At 38.5% G+C, this 17,713-nt stretch overlaps 1 protein-coding gene across 1 annotated transcript in view; it reads right to left on the reverse strand.

The window, feature by feature from the left end:
* The window catches only part of JMY (junction mediating and regulatory protein, p53 cofactor), a 64,586-nt gene that overhangs the window by 36,759 nt on the left and 10,114 nt on the right, over positions 1 to 17,713 (reverse strand). Inside the window, exon 2 of the mRNA XM_068966482.1 lies at positions 1,159 to 1,332. Coding sequence (XP_068822583.1) covers positions 1,159 to 1,332 — 174 coding nt within the window. The remainder of the gene's footprint in view (positions 1 to 1,158; positions 1,333 to 17,713) is intronic.

Genomic DNA, 17,713 nt, shown 5'->3' on the forward strand with positions numbered 1-17,713 from the left:
TGGGTTGCCAGTTCCTTCTCCAATGCATGAAAGTAAAAAGTGAAAGTGAAGTTGCTCAGTCGTGTCTGACTCTTAGTGATCCCATGTACTGCAGCCCACCAGGCCCCTCTGTCCACAGGATTTTCCCGGCAAGAGTACTGGGGTAGGTTGCCATTTCCTTCTCCTATACAAATCATGAATTATTAATAATTAATATGAAAGCAAAAATTCACTAGACGCTGACAGTCAATGTTCCGCTGTATGGAGTATGTCTGCTCTGCCCTGCAACCAGTTTAGAAGATGGGGCCTCCATGTCTTCTAGTTCATCCCTGCCTTCCAGTCAAGTTTTCAGTGGGCAAAAATTCTACAGTTCATTTTTAAAAATTGAAGGAAACTGTAGTGCCTAAAAATTCTTAGTTACTATTTCTCACTTTAACCAAAATGCCAAGTTTATGATAAAACTGCCATTTTTTCCCAAAATGCCCATATTTTTCAAAATTATTAATAAAGGAGAACACATCAATTATGTGATGGTCTGTATGGCTCCATGTTGATTCATTGAAGGGAAAAAGACACACAGACATGCTTTACTTTGTTATATTTTTTCAAATATACACTCATTCTTGCCCCCAAGCATAAGGTTCTCAGAATAATGAGTAATTTCTCACATATAAATTTATTAAATAATGCTCCAAATTAACTCATTATGAAAAAAATCTAATATTCTAGTTCAGCAATATTTTCATGTGAATTAAACAGCAACATTGATTTGAGGTCAGCTATAAAACCAAACCCTTAACACTCACCTCAAAAAATGTAGTATTACTTTACACACAAAAATCAAATGTCACAAAGTTTAAAGCTCTACCATTAAGGCCTTGTAACTTTTAAAAAGGTCCTCCCAAAACATATGTTCCCAAAACTCCTGCTAAAGAAGTCTAGGACTAGACTAGACAATGTCCTCTCAACCCTGCCTACTCAGCACAGTCACCTTTGCAGATGGTTTTAAAATGAGGTATTCAGGCTCTGTGTAACACAAAACTACCTAACTAGCATCTTTGGGAACAACAGACCAGATATCTACAGTTATAAAAGCTCCTCTAATAATTAAAATGCACAGCCAGCCAGACTGAGAACTACAAAATAGGTAGGTAACATTTTAGGTTTTAAGAAAAATACCTTGATCTGCTGTCTTCGTAGCATAGCAAGTTCTCGCATGTCTCGGAATGGCTGCAGTAAATACTGATAGAGTTCAGTTGTGGCTTCTGCAAGGCTGCTGTAGGCTTCGTCCTCCATCTGATACAAGTCCAGAAGCTCTACCATGCTCTCCGTATTCTTGTGCTTATCCAAGAGCTGTGGAACAAAAAAGTTTCACTGCAAAGAAATCCAACTGGAATAGCCTGTAAACATTTGCAAACTCTCTATCATCTCAGGACTTTGGGACTCTGAAATGCGGAATTAAGAGAGAATGAGAAGCACTGATTGCTTGCATCACTCATCTCCATGACTCACGTGTTTTACTACAAGACCACTACCTGACACATCCTTTTCTAACTGTGTCTCTAGTTTATTCCAGTTCTCTGCATATTCTGGTATTCTGGAATTCCATACTATCTGCCTACTCTAAAAAAGATTTTTCCAGCATCTAGTAGCTTTCTCCATATTTATATAAATTTTTTTCCCCATCATTTATCTAAGGCCTCCTCAGACAACCGTTTTGCCTTGTTGCATTTCTTTTTCTTGGGGATGGCTTTGGTCACCATGCAAAGAAATACAGGAAAACAATAGAAAGGGAAAGACTAGAGGTCTCTTCAAGAAAATACCTACAAAACAATACCAATAAAGTTTGGAGACTGGCACTCTCCATTCAACTTCACTAGTCACTAAATCTAGAGCCTATTATACAGAGTGAAGTCAGAATGAGAAATATAAATATGGTATACTGACACATATATATGGAATCTAGAAAAACAGTACTGATGAATTTATTTTCAGGGCAGCAATGGAGAAACAAAGGTGGAGAACAGACCTATGGACATGGAGGCAGGGAAGGAGGGTGAGGGTGAGATGTATGGAGAGTAACATGGAAATTTACATTACCATGTGTAGAACAGACAGCCAATGGGAATTTGTTGTATGACGGAACTCAAACTGGGGCTCTGTGACAATCTAGATGGGTGGGATGGGGAGGGAAGTTCAGGAGGGAGGGGACATGGGTGTACCTACGGCTGAATCTTGTTGATGTCTGACAGAAAACCACAAAAATCTGTAAAGCAATTATCCTTCAATTAAAAAAAAGGGCCCCCCCAAAAAAGATACAGTAATCAAGACAGTGTAATACTGGTAAAAGAACAGATCAATGGAAGAATCTAAAAGCAAACCCACACACAAATAGTCAAGCAGTCTTTTGACAAAAGAGCAAAGACAATTCAATGAAGAGATCAGTCTTTTCAACAAATGGTATTGAAACAAATGGATATCCATGTATGAGAGAAAGAAAAAGAAATCTACAGACCTTAAACTTTTCACAAAAATTCATTTTAAATGGACCATAGATCTAAATGTAAGATTCAAAGTTATAAAACTCTTAGAAAATAACACAGGACAACATCTAGGTAACCTTAGGTTTGATGACTTATTAGATATAACATAAAAACAACACTTTTCTATAAACCTGAACATGATAAAACAAAGTCTATTAATTTTTAAATGATAACAAACCTATTTAAAGACATAGTTTTATATTTCACTGTATGCATGATTTTATTTTTTTAAATAAACAAAAAATCATTAAAAATAAATCCATTATATCCAATTAACACTGATTTTCACCCCTCTTAAGTCCTAGTGTTTTAAAGTGATTGGACCAATCTATGTCTTTCTGCTTTGTTAACAAGTAGTTTTGGTAGGCTGGTTTTGTTTGCTATTTGTTTTTAATAGAGGCCTACTAGAACAAAAAGAATTCAAACATCAGTGATTTTAACAACTGATAACACACAAACGATTAACAGACATAGATAGAAGGCCAGACCAAGTGCCGATCTTGCTTTATGCTGAAAGCAAAGAGATGCCATCAAAGGTTTGTTGATTTGCTTTGTTTTTCCTTCAAAAATCTCTCCGGTTCCAGGGAAGCATCAAGGAATATTTTCCGAAGTAAAGGAATCTTGTTATTCTGAAGGGTAAAAAGGGACTAACTAGGCAAAGTGGGGCTTCCCTAGTTGCTCAGCTGGTAAAGAATCCGCCTGCAATGCAGGAGACCTGGGCTCGATTCCTGGGTCGGGAAGATCCCCTGGAGAAGGGAACGGCTACCCACTCCAGTATTCTGGCCTGGAGAATTCCATGGACTGTATAGTCCACGGGGTCACAGAGTCTCACTTTCACTTTCTTTCAGGCAAAGTGTAAAGGGAAGACTCGGTCAGAAAAACACAGTGACTTGTCCCTGGATAAAATAAGATTTATAAATTGGAGCAGACAGAGAAAGGCAACATATGAAAGACAATTCTGGAGACACCAGCATACATGATGGACTGGAGTTACACTACAGTGGTGAGAACAGACTGGAAGGGGCAACAGAGTGGATGCAAACAGGTTAGTTCACAGCCTCCTAGGTTGGTCCATGAAAGCTGCTGGTAAGGTTAGACTGGAGGAAGAGAAAAGCACGGATTCATGAAATGCTTTGGAGGTAAAAGCAACTGGACTTGTTAAAAGACTGGATTTCCCCTTGACTCTAAGATCTTTGGTCTTCACTGATACAAAGAACACAGGAATAGAAACAAGTTTTTAGAGCAAAGTTTACAGATTCAGAGACAGCGTCCAAACTGTTTTTTAGCTATCCATGAAAAGAGGTCATAAAGGGAAGGCACAATGTCCCCAAGCCAGACCTTGACCTTGACCTTTAGTTGGTCTACAATCTAGCTAGGGAAACAAACCAAGAGACAGAAGTAAAACACTGACTGTAAAAGACAGTAAAAGCTGAGAGAAAAGATGGTTCAGAGTCGGCTAAAGCAGCTGAAACAGATGTCCGAAAACTAGGATCTGAAGTGGATCTTGAAAGATGGGAAGTGAAGACAGGTGAAGAACAACAACCCAGTCTTAAGAAATTACATGAATAGAAGTGTCACAGATTTGAAATCTGGATGGGAGGAAGAGGGTGGCAGAGTATCACTGTGCTCCTTGAGGTAGAGTGTATGCACTAGTAGGCAGGACACCACACTGAGTCAGTAAATGCAGCATTTCTAATAAGCGGGGAAACCATCTATGGAATAGAAAAAAAAGAATGATACATTTGATCAGTGGGATCTGTTTAATGTTTAGTTTACATAGTTCAACTTATCTAGAAAACCATATCAAAGTGATGGTCATTTAGCATCTGGTTACTTGAAGCATGGTCTGGGACCAGCATCGTCTGAGAACTGGTTAGAAATAAAGAACCTCAGGGCCCACTCCAGACCCACAGAATGAGAATGAGCGATGGGCATGCACAGTGAAGTCTGAGACGCACTGCTTCAGTAAACGCCTTCTATGCCCACACTGCCTATGCGTGCTTGGTTGCTCGGTGTCTCTGCGACCCCATGGACTGCAGCCCACCAGGCTCCTCTGTCCGCGGGGACTTTCCAGGCAAGAATACTGGAGTGGGTTGCCATGCCCTCCTCCAGGGGATCTTCCCAACCCAACAATCAAAATCAGGTCTCTGGCACTGCAGGCAGATTCTTTACTGTCTGAGCCACCAGGGAAGCCCCCACATTAACTATAATGCGAGACAAAAGTCTCAGTAAATTACACAAATTATGTAGCACATCTTCAAATTGAAACTTGTTAGAATTATGATATGTAACATTTTTTCTTGTATCTAAAATCATTTTTCCCTCACTCTTTCTCTCACTATTTAACTATTATTTTATTTTAGCTCAATTAGCACTATTCAGACCAAAATTAAGGCAAAATTCCCATTTCTCATGGTTCAGTTCCATATTAAAGCATTTTTAGCTATTCTTAAAAAAAAGTTACTACTGAAGCCAACCACAGAATGATCTTCACCTTTAGAAGACAGGTCCAAAGAGACAAAGTCTGTCTGGCATTATCTCCAGCACTGGCCAGATCTTATCTCCAATACATGGGCCAGTCAGTGAAACTGAATGTTTACAAGCAATCCCCCCACTCCCCACAAATACATTAAATAAGTAAAAATAAACAAAAAATATTGAACAAATAAAAAATAAAAGCGATGCCCATTAAAATAATCAAACTGACTGTTTTCATTCTGATATGTTTGCTTGTTTTTTAAAAATTATAATTTGGCCTTTTACTACTGCAAAGAAATGATGAAATTATAATGAAGATATTCCAGTTCTTCTGACAGAATTCTATTAATTTACAAACTGGCAATTTACAATCCAATTTAGAATAACCTGAAAAATCACAATAGAAATAGAATTCAATAAGCTGTTATAATTTATATGCAGAAACCAACAGCCCTTTCATATTAAATACAAAACAATCAGCAAGGATTCCATCTGTAATAAAACAGAAAAATACCTAGGAATAAACTTAGATCTATTAAGAGCCATGTAAATAAAATGTTATGGTACCAAAAGACTATAAATAAATGGAAGACTGAATCTATAAATTTTATATGGTAACAAAACACCTTGATACTTCTATGGCACAGGAAAAAGCCAATTTTAAAGTTCAAGTGGAAAAATAAGAGGACAAAATAGCGCAAAAAAAAAACTTTGTTTTTCTTATAAAGAGTAAATGTGGAGAAAGGTAATGGGCTACCCAGGTATTATAAATATTTGATATAAGCATTGAGTACAATGAAGTAATAAAGAGTTCAGATATATGAAAGTTTACTGCACGATAAGCAAGAATCATTCAAGAAATATTTGTGATAACTGTCATTTCCCCAGAAAAAAAAAGAGTTGGACCCCATCTTATTCCTGAATGAAGTAGCTCCGTCGTGTCTGACTCTTTGCCACCCCGTGGCCTGTAGTCTGCCAGGCTCCTCCATCCATGGGATTCTCCAGGCAAGAGTACTGGAGTGGGTTGCCATGTCCTTCTCCAGGGGATCTTCCCGACCCAGGGACTGAACCCACGTCTCCTGCATTGCAGGCAGATGCTTTACCGTCTGAGCCACCAGGGAAGCCAAAATCAATTCTTGCAGGGTCAACAATTTAAATGCAAACAGCAAAATCAACTGGCTACAGACATAAATAACTAAATCAAGAAATAAATGACAAAGGGAAAAATATTTGCAACACAATTTCCAAGATCAAAACAAACAACAAACAGGTAAAGAAATTACTCTTGAACAAATGAAGATGCATTCATACTGCAAAATAAATCACAAATTAAAACTTTTCATGGGAGACAGGGTGCTCAGGGCTGGTACACTGGGATGACCCTGAGGTATGGGTTGGGGAGGGAGGTGTTGGGGGGGTTCAGGATGGGGAACACATGTACACCCATGGCTGATTCATGTCAATGTATGGCAAAAACCACCACAGTACTATAAAGTAATTACCCTCCAATTAAATTAATTTTAAAAAATAAATAAAACCTTTCATGGATAAGATAAAGTTTTGAAAGTAAGTCTTGGATTTAAAAGGATATATTAAGTTGGTATAAAATTATGGTTTTGCATTGTTGAACTTTGCCATTTGATACTGGAATACATTCTTAAATGTTGTTATGTTATACACCATTTTAATATGCATTTCTCACTTTATGCTTTTTGCTAATGAATTATTACTAGCTGTTTATACGCATTTTAGGCAATGGAAATGATGTCAGACAAAAAACATATTTGAGCGATTTTCTTGTTTGAGTTCAAAATGGGTCATAAAGCAGCAGAGACAACTCGCAACATCAACACCAGCACTTGGTCAAGGAACTGCTAATGAATGTACAGTCCAGTGGCGTTTCAAGAAGTTTTGCAAAGGAGACAAGAGCCCTGAAGATGAGGAGTGAAATGGCCGGCCACTAGAAATTGACCACAACCCACTGAGAGCATCACTGAAGCTGATCCTCTTACAACTACACAGGAAGCTGCCCAAGAACTCAATGTCAACCTCAGTACAGTCATTTGGCATTTAAAACAAATTGGAAAGGTGAAAAAGCTCAGTGAGTGAGTGCCTCATGAGCTGACTACAAATTTAAAAAAAAAAAAAAAAAAACATTTTTGAAGTGTCATCTTCTCTTATCCTTTTCTTAAATTTTTAATTGGAGAATAATTACAATATTATGATGGCTTCTGCCTTACATCTATATGAACTGGCCATAAGCATACATTTGTCCCTTCCATCCTGTACCCCTCTCTCACCTCCCTCCCCACCCCATCCCTCCACACTGTCACAGAGCACCAGCTCTGGGTGCCCTGCATCACACATCAGGAAAAAAAGACACATGTATCCCAAAGTTCCCCGCAGCACTATTTATGACAGCTTGGACATGGAAGCAACCTAGATCTTCCCTGGCAGATGAATGGATAAACAAGCTGTGGTACATATACACAGTGGAATACGACTCAGCCATAAAAAGGAACACATTTGAGCCAGTTCTGGTGAGGTGGATGAACCTAGAGCCTATTACACAGAGTGAAGTAGGCCAGAAAGACAAAGACAAATATCACATATTAAGGCACATATATGGAAATCGGAAAGATGGTACTGACAATCCTCCATGCAGGGCAGCAAAGGAGACACAGACGTAATGAACAGACTTTCGGACTCAGTGGGAGAAGGCGACGGTGGGGTGATCTGAGAGAACAGCACTGAAACCTACACATTACTGTATGTAAAACAGACAGTCTTCTGTTATTCTATGCAACAACAACGAGTCATTTCTCAATCGGATTGTGACAGGAGACGAAAAGTGGACTGTATACGACAAGTGTGATGACCAGCTCAGTGGTGGGACTGAAAAGAAGCGCCAAAGCACTTTCCAAAGCCAAACATGTACCCAAAAGAGGGTCACGGTCACTGGTGGTCTGCTGCCTGACCGACCCACTATAGCTTTCTGAATCCTGGCGAAACCATTACAACTGAGCAGTATCCTAAGCAAATCGGTGAGGTGCACCCCAAACTGCCTTGCCTAAACCCAGCGTTGGTCAACAGATAGGGCCCAATTCTCTGCAACAATGCCCAACCACACGTCACACAACCAACACTTCAGAAGTTGAACAAATTGGGCTACAACATTTTGCCTCATCTGCCATGTTCACCTGACCTTCTCACCAACCGACTACCATTTCTTCAAGCATCTCGACAACTTTTTGCAGGAAAAATGCTTCCACAACCAGCAGGATGCAGAAATGCTTTCCAAGAGTTCATGGAATTCCAAACCATGGATTTTTAGGCTACAGGAATAAACAGACTTCTTTCTCATTGGCAAAAGTGTGCTCACTGTAATGGCTCCTATTCTGATGAATACAGATGTGCTTGAGCCGAGTTACAATGATCTACGATTCAGGGTCCCAAACCACAATCGCTTTTGCACCAACCTAACAGAAACAACAAAGGTCCATCTAGTCAAGGCCATGGTTTTTCCAGTGGTCATGTATGGATGTGAGAGTTGGACTGTGAAGAAAGCTGAGTGCCAAAGAATTCATGCTTTTGAACTGTGGTGTTGGAAAAGACTCTTGAGGGTCCCTTGGACTGCAAGGAGATCCAACCAGTCCATTCTGAAGGAGATGAGCCTTGGGATTTCTTTGGAGGGAATGATGCTGAAGCTGAAACTCCAGTACTTTGGCCACCTCATGGGAAGAGTTGACTCATCGGAAAAAGACTCTGATGCTGGGAGGGATTGAGAGCAGGAGGAGAAGGGGATGACAGAGGATGAGATGGCTGGATGGCATCACGGACTTGATGGACGTGAGTCTGAGTGAACTCCAGGAGCTGGTGATGGATAGGGAGGCATGGCATGCTGCGATTCATGGGGTCGCAAAGAGTCAGACACGACTCAGCAACTAAACTGAACTGAACAGAAACAAATAGCAACCACCTTCTTTTGTTTCAAACAGTGTGAATTGATACATCCTCTACAGAAAGCAATTTAAGCAAATACATATTTCTCTTTGACCCAGCCATTTCTCTTACAGAATTTTATCCTATAGATACATATACACATGTGGGAAAAGATATGCTATTTCAGCAGCAAAAGACCAGGAAAAAACCTATATATCAAACCAAATTCATTCAATGGAGCATTATTTAGCCATTAGAAGAAATTGTTTGTTACAGGAAAAAGAAAACTAAGATTTTAATAACATGCTACCATTTGAGTTGTTTAAAAGTGGAAAATAGGACATATCGATATGTACTGTCTATGTCTTTATGCATGTAACTGAATCTGTAAGACACACAAGCAACTTTTATGGGTGGCTCCTCTGAGGAGACGAGAAGATGGGGGAAGGAGTTGGGTTTATACTCCAGCTTTCAATCATGATCTATGGAGTAAATATACTTTTTTAAAAAAGGAAAGTCTTATAGCCTATTTCTTTTCCACCCCGAAAGTATCTTGGCTTACACATGAAAAGAGGAAAATTAAATTATACCCTTTGCCACAACATCTAAAACTGCACATACAACTTTTGCTAAAGTATGAGAAATATGAAAATGATACATGCTTCTCTTCATTTGCTCACCTACAACTGTACCTAAGTCATGTGTTCAACCATCTATTTTAAGCTACAGCTGAAAGGAAGACTATGAAAGTAATAGCAGCAGTGTGAAAAATCAATTTCTAATCACAACACTCTTCTCAAGTCCCAGAAATCAGTTCTAATTATTGGCAAAGATGCTCCTAGGCGTAACACCAAGGCTGCAACATATCTGAAATAAAATAACCAGATTAAGGAAGGACAGGACAATAAAATGGGAGGGGGGTATTGTCACATGAGTGTGTAATAGCAACAAAGCAGTGGCTAACTTTACAATGAGTTATAAACTATCCTTTTTTTTTGGCCCCACCTCACAAGCTTGTGGTATCTTAGTTCCCTGACCAGGGATTGAACCCCAGCCCTCAGCAAAGAAAGCACTGAGTCCTGACTACTGGACTACCAGAGAATTCCCTGAACAATCTTTTTATTGTTATAATAAAGGCAATAATTCTCTCCTTGCAAGAAAATGTACATTGAAAGAAGCCCCTTATCTATTATTCCACTTGAAATGGAACTTACGTTGATTTTCTACCAAGTACTAGGAATAGTAGAACTGTTAAAAAAGATGTCTCAATAATAAAAGTTCTCCAAGCCATTTACAAGCAATCGAATGAGAGGCTTCAACACTAAGACAATCATCAGATACTGGGCTTCTTTGAGCTCTTCTTACAGAGACACTAAAGTAAATGTAAGGCACCAGTTTAGACACTACTTAGTACCGACACAAAAACCCTGTCACCATATGCTTGCTAATTTCATCACAATCGGATTTTACACAGGTGTGCAACCACAAGAAAATCAGCTATTCTACTCAAATATTAACAGTTATATATTTCCCAAATGCCTTTGATCAACAAACAAAGCAGTACTTTACAAAGCTATTATGCACCAACTAAACTTAATACTCCTGCAGAGAAGCCCAAGGCGTCTCACCTAACACTGCTAATTTATTAATTTGTCTTCTTAGCTATAAAGTTTCACATTTTTCCAACATTAGATTACCTAAAAACCAATTATAGCTTCAATCAGCAGTTTATTTTAATCTAAGTATCTGAAAATAATCTTAAAGGAAATGAATTTTTAAATGTCAAAAGAGACAATTTACTAAGCATTAGACTGTTTAGTCTAAACCATTTCCTATAATCCAAAAGATAAAAGACTTCAATTGTAAAAGATAATCACAAACTGTTACAATAATGCATTTAATTTTCTATTTTGCTAACCAAAACTGACTAAATCCAGGGACTAAATAAACTGAACTGTGGATATTCGCAGGTTGTTAACTGTGAAATGTAAAAGGTGCTATAAATAATATACACAAAAAAAGAGTAGAAAGAAACTGGAAAGAGAGTTAGCTTACTTAGGATTAAGAATATCTGAGACAGATGTATAGAGAAGGCCTGAATTTAAAATGGAGAGAATAGTGTTTGCTAAACTTGAGAAGATTCACTGACAGATACAAACTGAGTCAGAATACAGATGGACCTATGAGACTACAACATGCCTACAAAGGGTGATTTTGGACGGGCTCAAGTGCACCCAATGCAAAACAGAGATACTCATTACAGGATGCAATGGAAAGGAGGGCAGACAGGAACAGGGCTTAGAAAGTAAAAAACTGAATTACCTGTTTCAAAATCTGAAACATCGCTCATGCAATTTATTTAGAAAGTCATTTTGCTCTACTGAGTCACTTAAAAGAAATGAAGCAGAACTGTATACAGCATTAATTAAACACATTAACCTCATAAGTAGAACACTTCTTTTCCCTTCCTTCCAGCTTCCCTAACAGATACCTTTTTTGTTTCCCCCAGTCTAATTCTGATAACAGCTAAGCTCCTAACCTACTCTGATATTTGAAACAAAGCTCAGCTTATTACAAAGTTTCTCTAGGGCAAGGACCCCACAACTTTCATCAGGTTCTTAAAGGAGTCAGTGACAACAGCTTTTAAAAAATTTCTTTCAAGACTCCCTATAACCATTGTAGCAGAGAAAGTACAAAATAAACTTGTGCCATTTACTCCCTTCTTTAGCCCTATCCAACTTTGGCTTTTTAACCCTGTGAAAAGTTACAAATACAGGGGAAAGGAAGAAAGCACCTCCTGTGCTTAACTGAGTCCCCATCCCATAGGATGCCAATCAGTTATAGAGCCTGCTCGCAGACTTCAGGATTACAGTGAAAGTTGCTCAGTCATGTCTGACTCTGTGCAACCCCACGGACTGTAGCCTGCCAGGCTCCTCTGTCCATGGAATTCTCCAGACCAGAATACTGGAGTGGGTAGCTGTTCCCTCCTTCAACGGATAGGACTGCCACTATCCTTGAAGATCCTCAGGTAATTTGTGAAGTCCTGGGTATAATTAGAAGCTAAACTCTCTCCTGCCCAGAGTCTCAGAACTTTCTTCCTACTTTAATGTGTCAAACCCAATACAGTGCCTCATTTTTTAAATTAAAATATTTAAGCAGCAACATAAAATCTACAAATAATACCATCCTTTAAATTATTATTAAGACATGAAATTAATTATCTGCTTGTGGAAAATGGTAACGCAAAACTAGCAATGTGGTGCTAAGATGGAGAGGGAGGCCTGCCCCAGCAATCCACCTGGATCTGTGGTCCTGGGAATTTCCCTTAGGCCTAGAGGACTGGTTTTCTCAATGACAAGGAAGGGCCAACACCACATACATTTTCACACGAAGCACACTGCTCAACTCTGTTCTTGTTTTGTACAAGTGTTGAATCATTTTTATTACTATGTCAATCACTGATTATTTATTAGGAACTGTTAATGCTGAAATCCAATTTTGGAAAGTATAAGGGCTACTATTTTGAAAATTGGTTTTCAGATTATTTCATAGGTGAGTGGCAAATTTAATTTCATTTTACTTCTGGTGAGGAAGTACCTTTAATTAAAATGTTAGGTACATGTACACATGTCAAATACAGAAACCCAACATATCAAAAAACGTCCACTGAGTACCCACTGAGTACAGAAACACTGGGGAATTGAGGCATTAGAAAAGAAAAACAGCAAACCCACCTTTATCTCCTGGGCCTTACAATGCATTTTAAAGGGTAGGAGGGAATCCATAAAGGGAAAAACCAGAAAAGCAGTCGTGAGTGATGTGACCCATATGTAATATAATGCGTCTCTGATCTCTGAATTTCTGGCAGAAAGTCCTGGCTTCTGAAAGTGGTCATAAATGACTTTCTTCAGGAGGGGTACCTGACCTGGCCCGGAAAGAAGGAACTTAAACCACGGAAGAACAACACGGGCAGGGGAGGAATGTGTCCTTCCTCTCACAATACACGGTGTAGGGTGAGTTCAGTGAACAATGTGTAAAGGAGCTTCACTAGAATAATGAAAGGTTCATGTAGAGAAAAGAAAGAGATTAACTGGCAGGTTAACCAGAAAATGGATGATACTGAAGACCAGGATTTTGGCCCTGTTACAGGACAATGGTAAGCAATAGAAGAGGTCAGCTTGATGTGTGTATATTACAGCTAAGAGTTGGGTATGAAGATGTGCAAAGTAATGCTTGGGAGCAAGTATTACAAAGGCTACTTTGCAAGGAAGACATTGAAGGAGAGCTAAAATAAGTCCAGGGGTGAAATTGTGAGATTAGGCGAAGGAGCAACATGAGAAAGCAGAAACTAATGCATAAATGATTCCATAGTTCTAAAGTTCTAAAATTCATATTTAACATTTCTGAATCAGTACGCATTTACAAATCAGTGATGCAGATATAACTATTATGGCCACTTACAGAAATAAGAACCAGAGGCACAGGCTCGGTAACCTGCCTAAAGTTAGGGAGCTGGTGGAAGGTTGAGGTAAAGTGTGAATCCTTGCAGCCTAACTCAAGCCCTTAAGCACCGCCCTACTTGTCCCTACGCATAACCAGTCTATTACCTTTCCCTTACCTGAATGATTCCAATCTTTTGGGTCCAGGAAGACTGAAAACATGATGAAATACATATACAATGGAATACTACTCAGTTACTTTAAAAAAAATGAAACTTTGCTATTTGCAAAAACATGGATGGACTTGGAGGATAATATGGTTAACTCAGAGAAGAAGACAAATACTATATGATTGCACTTAAATACAGAGTCTAAAAAATAAATGAATGAACATCATAACAATAAAAACGAAACAGACTCAACATATACAGAGAACAAACTAGTGGTTGCCAGTGAGTAAAGGGAAAGGGGGATGGGCAAGACAGAATTAAGGGGATTAAAAAGTACAAATTTATTGTCTATAAAATAAATAATCTACAAGGATATACTATACAGCAAGGAGGGAATATAGGCAATATTTTATAGTAACTTTAAATGGAATATAACACATAAAAATGTTGAATCCCTATGCTATATACCTGAAACTAATATTGAAAATCAATTATACCTCAATAAAAATTAAAAAATAAATACCTTTCCCCCCAAGTCTTAGGTCTCATAAGACTCAACATATAAAGTAAAACCTGCTTAAGACCTAACTCCAAGGCCCTCCAGGGAGCCAGAGATCTTTTATTAACACTTTACAAAATCAAGCACTCTGACAGGCTTCACTGTGAGCCAGCATATAATTTCCTTTTATTAAAATAATGCATGTTTTTCAAGTTTACATATTGCTAAAGTAATTCTTGTTCCCTTCTCTCTTAATCCTCCATTTCTTTTTAAAATTTTTTATTCTATATCGGAGTATAGTTAATTAACTATGCTGTATCAGTTTCAGGTGTACAGCAAAGGGATTCAGTGATATAATACATGTATCTATTCTTTTTCAAACTCCCTCCCCATTTAGGTTATTACACAGTACTGAGGAGAGATCTCTGTGCTGTAACAGTAGAGCTCTGTTTGTTATCTATTTTAAATATAGCAGTGTGTACATGTCAATCCCAAACCCCCTCGAACCCTCTTGTTACCACCTTTCATTTTCAGTTAGCAACTCCAATACCCAAATTCACAACACTTAATAAAAAAGAGGCGGGGGGAGGAAGAATTTCCAACTAAAAATAAATCAAGAGAGTTAACATACTTAATTGCCCTCCTCCCCTGCGTAGTCAGAAAAATTAGTATAGTTATGACATAAAAGGGAGCTCAATATTAACTATTCAAAGTTATGCACTGCTTGTTTGAAATGGTAATAAACAGCAAGAGAAAGGAGGCAGATTTCAGGTCTTACCTTATAATACACCAAATTCCCTATTACTACTGTGGAAGGAGAAAGTATTAGGAAATGCTTAGAGGAGAATATTATCATACCATCTAAACCAAATCACCCTTAGGCTAGCTTAATACAGAACAGAATTTGTAATAGATTAAATATCAGTATAACGTTTATTCTTTTTGTGGTTACAGGAAATTTTTATGAGTCTGTATGAGATATATGCATTCTGTCTCACATTAAAGTTTTACATATAATACATGTACAAATTTAAATTCACTTCCTTTGGGATTCCGATGTTCTCCAATGATAGACAACACAGTATATGTACATAGCCAAGGTTTTGCAGAAACAGTCATCAGCCAGACACTGTTGCAATACTTTTGTCCAGTGATGAAGAAACTGACCATGTATTTCAATTTGACAAAGGCTAAGTTTATCAGTTAGCCTCACTCCCTTTCTACAGGGATGAAGAGTCCAGTGGTTAAGAAAACTGGCTAGAATCAGGCATGCAATTGAAGCTGGTTTTCATATATGCATATGTTATCTTAGGCAAGTTTATCTAATTTCTTTGAACCTGTTTGGTCCATTGTAAAATCCCTGCCTCTTACGTTGATATGAAGATTAATACTAACAAGAGTTAACATTAAGTGTTTATTGAGTAAATGACACTAAGTACTTATGTAAAAGTTACTTTTCAGTCACTCTATGAGGCGGTAGTATTATTCTCCTCACTTTACAGATGAGGAGGCTAAGGCATTTAAGAGAATTAAGTGGGCCCAAATTCATAAAGCTATTAAGTGGAGGAGCCAGGACTCAAACTCACTTGAACCCTACCTCTTAACTCCTATCAATATGCTAAGTTAATGTATTTAAAGACCTCTGCACAGTGCCCAACCCATAGAAAGCATTTAGTAAAGGTTAGCTACTGTGATCACTAGGAGAAGGGAATGGCAACCCACTCCAGTATTCTTGCCTGGAGAATCCCATGGACAGAGGAACCTGGTGAGCTACAGTCAACGGGGTCACAAAGAGTCAGACACAACTGAGTGACTTTCACTTCACTCACTGTGATCATCAAAAACTAGGGCCTCACACTAGTCTCTATACCTCGGTCATTCCAGTTATGACCTTGTTAACAGTCAGTAAACAAAACAACAACAAAAAGTCAGCAAAGAGGTGACAGACTCACCATATAGGATGGTGAAGGGGAAGAAAGACTTTCAGTTAGTAATCTAAAGTCTGTAGGGAAAAGCACTCACATCAAAATCCACCTCAAGGACAGGTAACGAAGTGAGGAAAAGGAAAAAAACAGAAAAAACAGAAACACCACTCCTGCCTGCTTTAATGCCCCCATGTACTAAAAAATGAATTAGACCTTTTTCAAAGCCTAAAGCCTAAAGAAAGAAAACATGAAGAGACAGAGCCAAAGCAAAACAACACCGAGTTGTGGATGTGACTGGTGATGGAAGTAATGTCCGATGCTGTAAAGAGCAATACTGCATAGGAACCTGGCATGTCAGGTCCATGAATCAAGGCAAATTGGAAGTGGTCAAACAGGACATGGCAAGAGTGAACATCGACATTTTAGGGATCAGCGATCTAAAATGGACTGGAATGGGTGAATTTAACTCAGATGACCATTATATCTACTACTGTGGGCAAGATCCCTTTGAAGAAATGGAGTAGCCATCATGGTCAACAAAAGTCCAAAATGCAGTATATGGATGCAGTCTCAAAAACAACAGAATGATCTCTGTTTCCAAGGCAAACCATTCAATATCACAGTAATCCAAGTCTATGCTCCAACCAGTAATGCTGAAGAAGCTGAAGCTGAATGGTTCTATGAAAACCTACAAGACCTTCTAGAACTTACACCCAAAAAAGATACCCTTTTCATCACAGGGGACTGGAATGCAAAAGTAGGAAGTCAAGAAACACCTGGAGTAACAGGAAAATTTGGCCTTGGGAGTATGGAATGAAGGAAACAGAATGGAGTACAGAAATAGAGAAAAACAACAGAATTGGAAAGACTAGAGATCTCTTCAAGAAAATTAGAGATACCAAGGAAATATTTCATGCAACAATGGCTAATAGAGTTTTGCCAAAAGAACACACTGGTCATAGCAAACACCCTCTACCAACAACAAAAGAGAAGACTCAACACATGAACTTCACTAGACAGTCAATACCGAAATCAGATTGATTATATTCTTTGCAGCCAAAGATGGAGAAGCTCTATACAAAGACAAAGACCGGGAGCTGACTGTGGCTCAGATCATGAACTCCTTATTGCCAAATTCCAGACTTAAACTGAAGAAAGTAGGGAAAACCACTAGACCATTCAGGTATGACCTAAATCAAATCCCTTACGATTATATAGTGGAAGTGACAAATAGATCAAGGGATCAGATCTGATAGAGTGCCTGATGAACTAAGGACGGGGGTTCCTGACATTGTACAGGAGGCAGTGATCAAGACCATCCTCAAGAAAAAGAAATGAAAAAAGGCAAAGTGGTTGTCTGACGAGGCCTTACAGATAGCTGTGAAGAGAAGTGAAATGCAAAGGAGAAAAGGAAAGATATAACCATTTGAACGCAGTTCCAAAGAACAGCAAAGAGAGATAAGAAAGCCTTCTTCAGTGATCAATGCAAAGAAATAGAGAAAAACAATACAATGGAAAAGACTAGAGGTCTTTTCAAGAAAATTAGAGATATCAAGGGAACATTTCATGCAAAGAAGCGCTCAATAAAGGACAGAAATAGTATGGACCTAACAGAAGCAGAAGATATTAAGAGGGTATTCTTAAGAATACCCAGAAGAACTATACAAGAAAGATCTTCACAGACCAGATAATCATGATGGTGTGATCACTCACCGAGAGCCAGATATCCTGAACTGCG

Source organism: Capricornis sumatraensis, chromosome 2 (assembly GCF_032405125.1).
Source record: "Capricornis sumatraensis isolate serow.1 chromosome 2, serow.2, whole genome shotgun sequence".
NCBI lineage: Eukaryota > Metazoa > Chordata > Mammalia > Artiodactyla > Bovidae > Capricornis > Capricornis sumatraensis.